General features: G+C 44.3%; 1 protein-coding gene across 5 annotated transcripts in view; it reads left to right on the forward strand.

Moving 5' to 3' along the window:
• Positions 1 to 10,905, forward strand: part of LOC147115806 (cholinesterase-like) — a 34,350-nt gene extending 23,445 nt beyond the window's left edge. For 4 of the 5 annotated variants that reach the window (XM_085990390.1, XM_085990392.1, XM_085990391.1 and 1 more), the window contains 3 exons: positions 1,838 to 3,377; positions 6,732 to 6,895; positions 10,255 to 10,905. In XM_085990390.1, coding sequence (XP_085846516.1) covers positions 1,838 to 3,377; positions 6,732 to 6,895; positions 10,255 to 10,379 — 1,829 coding nt within the window. In that variant the 3' untranslated portion in view covers positions 10,380 to 10,905. The remainder of the gene's footprint in view (positions 1 to 1,837; positions 3,378 to 6,731; positions 6,896 to 10,254) is intronic. The other variant, XM_085990394.1, reaches the window with a different exon arrangement.
• Positions 10,906 to 12,613: the final 1,708 nt, after the last annotated feature.

Here is a 12,613-nt window from a genome sequence, read left to right on the forward strand (position 1 = left end):
TCAAGTCACCATGAGTGACTGTTGTATACCATGTGGCTGTATGATATTTAATTCTGTCACCATCTGCCACCGCTAGCAGCTCCACAACTCCACTTATTTCCAACGCCTCCTCCTTTGCTGCCATCAATGGAGTGGTAATTGGAGGGCCACCTCCGGTTCTCTGCCTCTCCTTGGTGTTCTGCGTTCTCTTCTCCTGCAAGGAGAGAAACAAGGGAACTTTGAGTGACAGTGATGGAATGAGATAAGGAATGGATGAGTTACATCTGTAGGGGGTGACGATGAGGGAGTGGTGTTACATTGCCAAATGGCCTCCTTCTGTGGCGTTAATTTCTATGATTCTATGATTGCATTAGAATGAGGGTGCGTGTCAGTGATGGATAGTCAGATGGGGATGTGAGTAGGTGCATAGACAGTGAGGGATGGGTGCACCTGCCAGGTAGGTTGGTGTGAGGAGTGATGTGCAAGAGTAGGCCTGGGAAGGTAGAATGATTAGGTTGGGGTGACACACACATCAGGATGCAGTTGAATGTAGCATTGTACTCACCTTTCCTGACCGCATGAGGTTTTTAAATCTCTTCCTGCACTGTATCAAGGACCTGGTGACAACTGGTGTCAGCGATCTCCAGCCATGCCCTCTTTGTCTCTGCCGCTGGCCTCTTCCTCCCGTCACCAGGGGAAAGGACCTCGCTGCAGGCTCTCGTTCCCTGGAGCAGGGTTTCCAGGGAGGCATCACTGAATTTTAGCGCAGCCTTTTGGCACTGAGCCTGCATTTTTCTTTACAAATCTTTAAACCTTTTGAATCAAACCACTGTCTCCCCCACCAACCTCTGCAGCACATCCTCCAACCTTCAACTGACATCTATGCAATGCTCCTTTAAATAGGTGAGATGAAGTCGAATCATCTGTGATGTCATCAGGCCCGCTCCAGTTAATTGGCCAGGAAAGCCACATGACTAATTCAATTGGAGTAGTTCAGTTAAAAAGACACAGCAGTGCACGCTAAAAGAACGTCTGGGAGAGCTACACAGCCACCCCTCCACCTCCCCCACACCCAACCCCACGGAAAGGTAAAGATGCAGCCTTTTTGGTTTTCTGAGACACAAACCAGTGCTAGCTTTTACAGAAGAACACATACCACTACTACCTTCTCAGAGCAATTAGCGATGGGCCATCAATGCAGTCTTGCCAGCATCACCCACATCCCAAATTAAAAAGTTATATACTTTGTGTTAAAATATTAAGTTGCCAGTGAGTTTGTTGCACATTTGCATAATCACCTTCTCAGTTGCGTTTTGTCCTACCCCACCATGGTATTTGGCCCCGATTTTAACTCCAGGTGGATTCCCCACTCAGGCCGGAGTTAAAATTACAGTCGGGTCTTAATGATGTCATAGGGCCGCAACATGCATATGTAAATAAGGACCCTGTTGGTTCCGGGCACATGCCCTTTCTGCCTGCTCAGGACAGCAGGTTAAAATTGCAGATGTTGTGATCATGGCGGCTTTCGGACAGGCAAGAGGCAGGGCGATTTTAACTGCCCACCCGCCAGGTTTCTGCTGAGTGAGTAGGGTTAAAATCACCCCCGATATTTATTGCATTAAAACCACTAAAATCCAATTTGCAAATGATCAGATTTACTGCCAAGTTGATCTGTTACATACTGCACAGTAGGCTCCTCTGGAGATTTATACATGGTGAATTATTAACATTGGGCAATAATGAATGGATCCACTTATTTTATAGTATATTCTGTAGCAACAAAACTTACATTGTGGACTTTTTTTGCATTAAAATGAATGTGAACTTGTCATTTTCACTTTTTTAAAATTCTTTTTAGATCTGTATACAGTCATGATGCTCAAAATGCAACCAAGCTTTTTAATATGCCACATACCAGTGCTGTGGCTTCTTCTGACTCTTGAGCCTCTCAGCAGTACACAAAGCGAAGACGAGCTGGTGGTCACAACCAGACAAGGAAAAGTAAAAGGAACTCCGTTAAACGTCCATTCGGGATCAGTCACTGCTTTCCTGGGCATACCATATGCAGAACCGCCCACTGCTGAACTTCGATTTAAGAAACCAGAACCTCGAAGACCCTGGTCTGGGCTGTGGAATGCAAACAAATATCCAAACACATGTTACCAGTATATATACAACTCTTCTGCTGGTTTCCCCTGGGAGGAAATGTGGAATCCTAACACAAAACTTAGTGAGGATTGTCTGTATGTTAATATGTGGGTTCCATCACCAAGACCAAACAAAGCAGCTGTTATGATATGGATCTTTGGTGGGGGCTTTATGTCCGGCACCTCTTCCCTAGCAGTATATGATGGCAGATATCTAGCTTACATTGAGAATGTAATTGTAGTTTCCATGAACTACAGATTAGGTGCTTTAGGTTTCCTAGCTTTGCCTGGTAGCCATGACATTCCTGGGAATATGGGATTATTTGACCAACGTTTAGCACTTGAGTGGGTTCAGAATAATATAGCAGCATTTGGAGGGAATCCCAGAAGTGTGACTTTGTTTGGAGAGAGTGCTGGAGCAGCTTCAATACATCTGCATATTCTTTCACCTAAAAGCCATTCTCTCTTTACTAGAGCCATAATGCAAAGTGGCTCCTCCAATGCTCCCTGGTCTGTTATACAAGGTGCTGAGGCAAAACGTAGGGCTACAATTTTGGCCAGACGCCTTGAATGTCCTTACAGTAATGATGCAGAGCTAGTGAGCTGTCTTCGTGATAAGCATCCCCAAGAAATAGTAGACAAGAGTCTAGGAATCGTAACAGGTGGTCTTTTGTCTGGGGGTGGTTTTATACCTGTAGTTGATGGGGATTTTCTCACTGACCTGCCTGAAGAATTAATTCAAAGAAGAAACTTTAAACAAATTCAAATCTTAGCAGGTGTGAACAAAGATGAGGGGAGCTACTTTTTGGTGTATGGGGCTCCTGGTTTCAAAAAAGATACAGAAAGTCTCATTACTCGTGAAGAATTCCGACAAGGTGTAAGGATGTCTTTTCCTGACGCTGGTGATATCGGAGTAGAGGCTGTTGTTTTCCAATATACAGATTGGGCAGATGAGAACAATGCAACAAAGAATCGTGATGCTTTGGTTGATGTGGCTGGAGACCGCAATTTTATATGTCCACTTCTGCATTTTGCTAATAAGTTTGCTGAATGTGGAAATACTGTCTACGCCTATTTGTTTGACCATCGTGCATCCAATGCAGATTGGCCAGGGTGGATGGGAGTTATGCATGGTTATGAGATTGAATTCGTGTTTGGAATACCTCTTGACGGATGGCTCAATTACACTATGGCAGAGCAAACACTCAGCAGAAGCATGATGCACTACTGGGCAAACTTTGCAAAAACTGGGTAAGCCATCAGTCTGCACAAGCTAAATGCACATTGCTTCATGTAAATACAATGTTGCTTTAATTGTTGCATTTTTGCTCTTTCATTATGCCATTAGCCTTGTGCTTTAGTGATTATTTCAGTGCCGATTTGTAACACAACTTTATAAAGAAAGGAAATCAGCTGTGCCTAATTAAAAACTATTGATTATTCAACCTGCATATAAAATCATAGAAATTTATGGCACAGAAGGAGGCCATTCGGTCCATCGTGTCTGTGCTGGCCGAAAATCAGCTATCCGGCCGAATCCCACTTTCCAGCTCTTGGTCCTGTAGGTTACTGCACTTCAAGTGCATATCCAAGTACTTTTTAAATACAATGAGGGTTTCTGCCTCTACTACCCTTTCAGGCAGTGCGTTCCTGACCCCCCACCACCCTCTGGGTGAAAACATTTCTCCTCAACACCCCTCTAATCCTTCTACCAATTACTTTAAATCTATGCTCGCTGGTTATTGACCTCTCTGCTAAGGGAAATAGGTCCTTCCTATCCACTCTATCTAGGACCCTCATAATTTTATAGACCTCAATTAAATCTCCCCTCAGCCTCCTCTGTTCCAAAGAAAACAACCCCAGCCTATCCAATCTTTCCTCATAGCTAAAATTCTCCAGTCCTGGCAGCATCCTCATAAATCTCTTCTGTAGCCTCTCTAGTGCAATCACATATAGAATAGAATCGTAGAATGGTTACAGTACAGAAGGAGGCCATTCGGCCCATCGAGCCCATACTGGCTCTCTGCAAGAGCACTTCAGCTAGTCCCACTCCCCCGCCCTTTCCCTGTAGCCCTGCAAAAAATTTTCCTTCAGCTACTTAGCCAATTTGAAAGCCATGATTGAATCTGCCTCCTCTACCCTTTCAGGCAGTGCATTCCAGATCTTAACCACTCACTGCATTAAAAAAGTTTTTTCTTATGTCGTCTTTGGTTCTTCTGCCAATCACCTTAAATCTGTGTCCTCTGGTTCTCGACCCTTCCACCAATGGGAACAGTTTCTCTCTATCTATTCTGTCTAGACCCCCCATTATTTTGAACACCTCTATCAAATCTCCTCTCAACCTTCTTTGCTTTAAGGAGAACAACCCCAGCTTCTCCAGTCTATCATGTAACTGAAGTCCCACATCCCTGGAATCATTCTTATAAATCTTTTCTGCACCCCCTCTAAGGCCTTCATATCCTTCCTAAAGTGCAGTGCCCAGAATTGGACACACTACTCCAGTTGAGGTTGGACCAGTGTTTTATAAAGGTTCATCATAACTTCCTTGCTTTTGTACTCTATGGGCTTGAATTTCCAAGCCCCGGGGAGGTGGGTTTGGAGGCGGGAGTGGGGGAAAGTTGCAGAATCGGGGGGTACGAACCCTTCCCGCCCCCCAACCCGCCTCCATGCCAGTTTCCCAGGAGGCGGGTATCCGACCTGTGCTGGGAGCCGCCTCCCCGAGGTGGGAAGGGGATTAGTGCCAATTAACTGCCTGTTAACAGGCAGTTTTTGGCCTAATCCCTATTTTTAGCCCTGAAGTGTGGGCTGCCTGACGGCTCCAAACCACGCCAAGTTAGAGAGGTGGACCGTCAAGCTGAAGGGCTTGGAGGGTTCAAGATGTCCAGTGTTCAGGTGAGTGATGGGTGCATGAGTGCAGAGGTAAGTGTGTTTGTGTGTGTATAAAGTGTTTAAATAAGTTTTACTTACCTTTACTTACTAATGCAAGCTTCCTTCCTTCAGGTCTCAGGAGTCCCTCATCTCACTGGCACAGAAAGCAGAATGGCCGTGAGCTGTCAAAAGTTGCAGCATTCTGCTTTCTGTTCTGGAGAGATTTCTAACAGTCTGTGGAGAAGGACTCAAGTTTGAAGCCAGATTATCAGTGTTTGACAGCTTCACAGAGCTGTCAAATGCTGATATTTAATCAGTCAAAAGCTCTTGACAGATGAAATGTCAATCCCTGATGTCACCTGTAACCGGGTGTCCCTTAATTGGCCTGCTGAGCCCACTGGGCGGGCTCAACAAGGTCAATCAAGGGAAAATCGCGTGGGTTGGCCACAAATCGATGGAGGCGGAACGACAACCCAAAAAGTGGGAGTCCCGCCTCCATCACGTCCCCATTGACAAAATCCAGCCCTATGCCTCTGTTTATGAAGCCCATGATCCCATATGCTTTTTTAACCACTTTCTCAATAATGCCCTATAATGTGGTGACGAGAACTGTTTGTAGTACTCTAGCTGTGGCCTATATATATTAATAAATTGGGCAATCATCCAAACAAGGAAACTGCAGGATACTGTTCTATAAATAATTTAATTTGTAAGTAATCTTGTGAAAACTGTATGGTGCCTTTCCCTTCCCCACTGTCTTACAATACTTAAGACTTTAATTCTGGATACCCTCTTTTTTTTTTTCCTAGCAACAGTAAAAGATGCTGTTGCTGAAAGCATCAGAAAAAAGATTTATGTTTGCTCTTCCTATTTATTTTCCCTATTCTAATCCTTTTTTCATAGACTTCTAATTCAGTTTGAAGGCATATTAAAAATTTGATTGCTGAAGTTCAGCATTGATCTTCCATTCTGGAACAAGAATTTCTTTTTTGGTGAGAAATTTCAGCAATCAAGTGTTGGTTGCTACTGCTTTGAACAGAAATGCATTGATTACTTAAAAAACCCACGTTGTTTAATATTGGCTCTGATTCAAATTTTGTACATCTGCCACTGGGCATTTCCAGTGATGGATGATCAGAAATGATTGTGTTCTTGCTGTTCTTCACATCACCGCACTTGCAGGGGGGAATCATATCAATTTAAGAGGTTAATTTATCCATTGTGCCAGAGCTTACCAGTGCTTTTTGCTATAATATAATTTCTCTGCCTTATCCCCATACTTTCGAATAATGATTTTATTGCCTCTGCCAGTTGACACTCCTGCTCTGGTCAAGGTAGGTCTGGAAACTCAGGCTGTCATGATAATGCCATACTTTCTGTCATCATGCAGTGTGCAAATGTGTGTGAAACTTCAAAGCCCTGAATGTAAAGCTTGATATTGTTGCATCGTACATGTAACCAGATCAGTCCATCGCACACGAAAATGGATCCTATGCAGATGGGCTCTGCTAACAAATAAACTCACTGGCAGCCCTGGAAGGGTTAAGCATTTGATGCCTCTGCTTTTTGAAACGTTAGCAACACAGGCAATCCTTTCAACTATTTTGCTAATGTTTAGGCAATTATCAGTTCCAATTAAAGTATTGTGGTTGTGCTGAGGTATATTCTTCATGTGCTACTGCTTTTCTCAAAACAGATGGACTTAAATATCAAATTTTTTGTATTCTTATTTCAAAGTAACCCAAATGAATCCAAAATGCAAGGAATGAAGTGGCCTGAATATACACACTTAGAACAATATATAACTTTAAACACTGAAGCACCAAGAATTTATATGAAACACCGTGCTCAGCAATGTGCCTTCTGGAATCTATTTCTTCCCAAACTCCTTCAAAGGACAGGTATGAAAGACATATTCCAGAACAGAACCTGATATTTTCACTGTTTGATGTACAAAATATTTCTCTTTGTTGAAAAGGGGCATGTTTGTTTACAATATAATCACATCCTAATGCTTTGTTTTTCCATCAGTTCAGTACCACTGAACACCATGAATTTATATGCCTATTAAGTTTATAACATTTTTCAACCAGGATAGACCTTAGAAGCACAATTAGAGATTTAATATAAGGGCTTTAGACAAGATTCCAAGAGACAAATGCAATAAAAACAAAATAAAGTATAGAATATTTGCCTAATAACATTAGATACTTAATTCATAATTATAGTGCATTAAATTGAACGTATTACACTGTTTACAAATGTTAAAGAACACAAATTAGTTTAGTTCCATTAATAAGTGATTTATTAATAACTGCTATATTTTGCTATTTTCATGAATCAAGGACTAGTTATTTAGAAATTAACAAATCAAATTCAAGGTGGTGAGTGCAATCAGTTTTGAGGTTTTTGTACCGTCTGAATCCCTTGGTGTTAAATGCACACCAACTAATCAGGAACCATCTAAATTATTGCATTCATAGTTTCTACTGTACCTAAATTTGCATGTAATTGGAAAAACTAAGATTTTTAATCCAGCTATGGGCTTTAGAAAGTTGAGGAAAGAGGCTTGTAGCGAATTCTTCATCCCCCATTCCAGCCCCTACATATTTTCTTGTGTAGGCCTCAGTTTCTGCCGAGGCCAACCAGGATGCCAATCTTCCCATTTTTGGAGCTCTTAATGGCCTGGCCACCACCTCTGGTATTGCAGCAGCAGGATTTCTGGGAAATAGTGGGCTTTATCTTGCTGGCGAGAATCCAACTGTGAGCCTGCAGTGCATACAGGATGAACTGCAACTCAGCTTCCTGGCTGAGGATTCCAGCAGTACCAGAGCATGGGGGCCGGAGTCCCACCCCACCAGCAGGATACTACTAGTCCATGTCTCACCACCTCAGCTCAGTTAGATCCCAAAACAATGTGCTTGTCAGCTTCCACTATTTCTGCATTTATATTTAGTATAGTAGAACCTTGCAAGTCGACCACTTCTCTGACTCAACCATCTTTTTTTTTTCTCCTCGGGTACCAATTTGATATTGTGTCCCCACTGGCTTGTTCACTCTGCTATCCATAAATCAATCACTTTTTTGGGGTTCTAAGCAAACCAATCTAAGTCAAGTGCTCTCTTGGCTCAGTTGATGGTGCACTTACCTCTGGAGTTAGAATGATTCAAATCCTGCCACAGGACTTTAGAACATAAACTAAACTAGCTACTCCTGTAGAGTACTGAAGGAGATTATCTGAGTTTTCCTGTGGATGGGATGTTAAACTTGGATCCCATCTGCCTGGTCCTCAGGTGGATGTTAAAGATCCCATGGTACTATTTAAAAATGATTGAAAAAAAAAAGCAGCTAAGTATCTCTCCCTCAAGCAGTACCACCAAAAACAAATTAACTGGTCAATAAAATAATTGCTGTTTGTAAGATAACAATCACTGCACTGCAAAGTAATTAATTGTCTATAAAGTGCTTTGAAACATTTCTGAGATTTGATAAGGTGTGTGTGACCGCAAATCTTTGTTTCTTAACCACACTAAGTTGATTGTGCACCAAAAATTGTAGCTAACTGGACAACTGTACCATAATTCGCCCCCTGCACAATGCAATTTACATTTACAAAATATTGTAGCACTTTTATTTTTAGTAAAAACATTAGGAGATTCTCAGAACAATTTTTGTTATACCACTTACGTGCAGGATCAGTAAATACACTGGGACAATCAGCAAACCATGCTGATTATTACAACACTGCAATTGATCCCAGTGTGCAAGTGGAGGATAAAAAAAGTTGTTCACTTAGTTTTCCTTCCGTTTCAATTAGAATGAATGTTGTTAAAAATTTACACAAGAAAACATTTTGGGCTAAAAATTCGGTGGCGCCGCGTTTGGTGCGCCAAGCTCGCCTGGGCGCCGGAATTTGCGCTCCGGGCGGAGCCGCTTGCGCCCTCCTGATATTCAGTTGGAGCGCCCCAAGAGGGACTCGGGGCGCTGCTCGAGGGCGCTCACTGAATATTGCAGTGCTACGTGCCGCAGCGCCACATGCTGCGGCACGGCGCGCAGCGGTACTGCAGGCCTTCCTCCCCTTCTTAAGGGGGAGGGGCCTTCACCAGCGCGATCACGAGTGCCGGCAAAAGAGCCTGGCACCGAGGAGAAATGCCGGGCTCTTGGGACACAGCCGGCAGTGCCCGAGGGGGGGGATCAGGAGGCCGGGGAGGGCGGCGCGAGGTGCTGGCAGGCGGCCACTGAAAAAAAATGGCCGCCCCGCACCTCCACCTTAATTTGCGCCATTACCGCCACAGGTAGGCCCCGTGAACCGGTCGCGACTTGCGCTACAGGGGGAGGGCGCGACCCAATATTGCGCTCGGGGCGGTAGCGGGGCGCTGCACACAACGATGACGTCATCGGTGCCGGCGCAGCGCTACAGGCTAACGCCGCCATTAGCGCCCCGCTAAATATCGCGTGAGGCGTGGCCAGTGGCGCTAAAGCCACTGAGTGCCCTCTTTAGGCGCTAACTGGTGGTGCAGCCCACCGAATTTCTAGGCCTTTGTGTGGAAAAATTTACAATGGAGCTTAAACTGACCAAACATATCACCACACCAATAAGTTGACCACTTTTGGCCACTTGTTTAGAGAGTCAATTTTTGTATATCCTGAGAAATCCGTTCATTAATAGCTACCACTGCTACAGCTTTATACAACTCATTTTAGCTCTGTGTCCTCAGCTGATTTGAAGTGGAGAATCAACTTATGAATAATGGTTAAGGAGCAAATAAAGCTAATATTTGTTCCGATTTGTTTTTATGGCTTTTTTTTCCATTCTTGCAATGGTAATGGGAAATGTGCCAGGAACCTTGTGCACTACTTGCTGTGCATTAACATCAGCCCCAAGCTTGTGGTATTTACATAAGTCATTTGACGCAGCCAAAAAAGGATAAATACCGCATGGAACATAGTTTGCAGTGACATACCTCTTTGCTATTGTGTTTAGAAACTAAATTAGCACACAGAGCTTTATGCCTAGGCAAAGACACCAGTGGAAAATGCAGTCGATTTAAAAACTAGCAGTGTGGTTTGTGAAAATAAACCTGTTTAAAATATCTTTGTGCTACGAAAACTTGTGTTTTATAATTTTTGTCCAGTGTTGTAAATGTTTTAAACATTGATTATAAATCTCTGTGCAGGACTAGTGCAGTATATTAAATTAAGTTCCATACTGGAAACTGCCATTTAAAAGTACTAATTATGAATTGCAACTATTTTTCAGCACACATGGATGAAGCAGAACAACAGTGGAAGCAGGAATTCCATCGATGGAACTCTTACATGTCAGACTGGAAAAATAAATTCAGTGCTTATAACAGCAAAAAAGATAGTTGTCCCAGTACTTAAGCAATATGGTTTAATTCTGCAAAATGACTTGTGTAGTTTAAATGGCATACATGCTATGTGACAGACAGAAAAGTCTCCATTTGACCTAAAACCTTGCCATCTCTTCAGTGGCAAAATAGCCTTAAATTAACTCCTAAGTGCAAAACATGTTAGACAGTATCTGTATGGCAACTAATATATCCACATTTAAAAGATGCATTATATGCAGGTGCCCAGCTATCAGTTCCAAGACCACCGCACAGACCACGTCACATTTTGTCCAAGCACTAAGGCCAGGATTTTCCCATTTCACACCCGTATTGGTGCAGGGGGACCCAGTAGAGAGTGTGAAACCCGGAGTTCCGGGTTTCCCCGCACGCTGTGGAGTTTTAACTTCACAGCGTGCGTGTGATGTAATGGGTGGATTCCCCACCCATAAGTCAGCCTGATTGACAGGCTGGCTTCCAGTCAGGTGGGGAACGCAGGCTGGACACCACAGCAATAGGTAAGTGCTGGGCCCAGGTGAGGTGGAGGAGGGGGTACCAAGCCTGGGGGTTGGGGGGGGGGGGGGGTAGGTGGGGCGCACAAACCCGGGGGGTTTAGATCGATCTCCAGGATGGGTCCGATCCCCAGCCTGGGAGTGGGGTGGGGGTCCAATCCCCAACCCCAGGGGGTGTGGGCTGCTGGTGGGGGAGCTTGGTGGGAGGGGCCCGGGAGGAAGCACTGCTGTTCCTGCCGGCCCACAAGGATTGCTCCCCAAGGCTGTGGCCACCTCGTTGCAGCTGCCGGGAATCCCGAGCCCAGGATCCCCAGCTGCCTGCAGTTAAACCTGCACAACAAGTTAAAGCAGAGGCGTCAGGCCTCATTATCATATTTAAAAGGCCAACCCACCACCTGGCAATGGGTAGGCTGCCTGCCTCTTTTCCCCCCCCTCCACCCTCACCTCGTCCCGCCTGAGTAAAGGTGAAAGTGGGTGAGTTGGGGTCGGGTTTTAGATTTTTCCAACTTTCACTTACCCCCACGCCTCCAACCCACCGTTTTTTTTCCTGTGAAAATTCCCCCCCTTGTGTTTTCTCCACTTCACTTTTTTCTCTTTCAGTCTCTCCTCCTCACCCATTTCCTTCCATTCTGTCTAGCATTTTACTGTTTTTGCTTTTATCCTGTTTCCTGGTTTCAAATTCACTGAATGCACTTCTCAGCTTGACTTTTCCACCTTGTCTCTATCTCCAGCTGTCTCTGACTGTTGCCTCTATGAGAAATAAACTTGATGTAAAGCACAATGTTGTATTACTACTTCACCTGAAATCTGACCCGATATTTTTACACCTATTTATTTTCATAAAGCAATTTAATCTAAAACAGGGAAAGCAATTAATATAGTTCAATAGGCTGAATCTTAACTCCCAAAAGTGGGTGGGTTGTGGTTGTGTCAGAGTTTAAAATGCAAAAAATCTGAAACAGGAACCCAACTCGAACCCACCCACTTCTGGTTTTAACGGAGGCGGGATGAGGATCGGACGACCAAACCGCTCGCAGGAAGCAGGTTGGTAATTTAAATATTATAACGAAGCGGTCTTCCTTCATTTTAACAGTCATTCTATTTGTAACTCATGTCGGCCAGGATTCCTAGGCCTTGGGAATCACAGCTGGTGCAAGGAGCTAAAAGGGCTGAATGCATAAGGTAAGTGCCTTTACAGCACTGTTTGAGGGCCAGGAGGAGCAAGAGTGTTTCCTCCAGGCCCAAAAAACTACCCAGTAACCCCCCCCAGCCAGACCCTCAACCACCATCTACCCCCACAGCCACCATAGGACCCCACCCACGATCAGGACCCTCCACACTATCTCTCTCATTCCCCCCTATACATACCAACTCTCATAGGCTGCGGCCTTGTGAAGCAGGCTTCCTGCCCAACAGGCCTCTAGCCTGTCAATCAGGCTGCCTGTGGGGGAGATCCCGACAGAAAAAATTTAAAGGAGGCTTGCAGTTAAAAAATGCAGGGCATTCGGGAAACCCATTCTTCCTGGTTTCCCGACCTCACCAACAGCCCCACATGAAACTCACGTCCAGGCTAAAATCCAGGCCAATGGTTGATATGTTGCTGTCAAAATAACGGCGAGGGTAATAGCGATCGCTGTTATATATGCGCAAATTGCACAGCAACTTCAGGCGAGGGCAGATGCGAGGTTAAATGCAGAAATCCAAAAGTTGCTGTCCGAGATGAAACCTGCATCTTGCTGTCTGACTCACCATTGAA

Source organism: Somniosus microcephalus, chromosome 6 (assembly GCF_052327205.1).
Source record: "Somniosus microcephalus isolate GS21.2 chromosome 6, FLI_Smic_1.0, whole genome shotgun sequence".
Taxonomy (NCBI): Eukaryota; Metazoa; Chordata; class Chondrichthyes; order Squaliformes; family Somniosidae; genus Somniosus; species Somniosus microcephalus.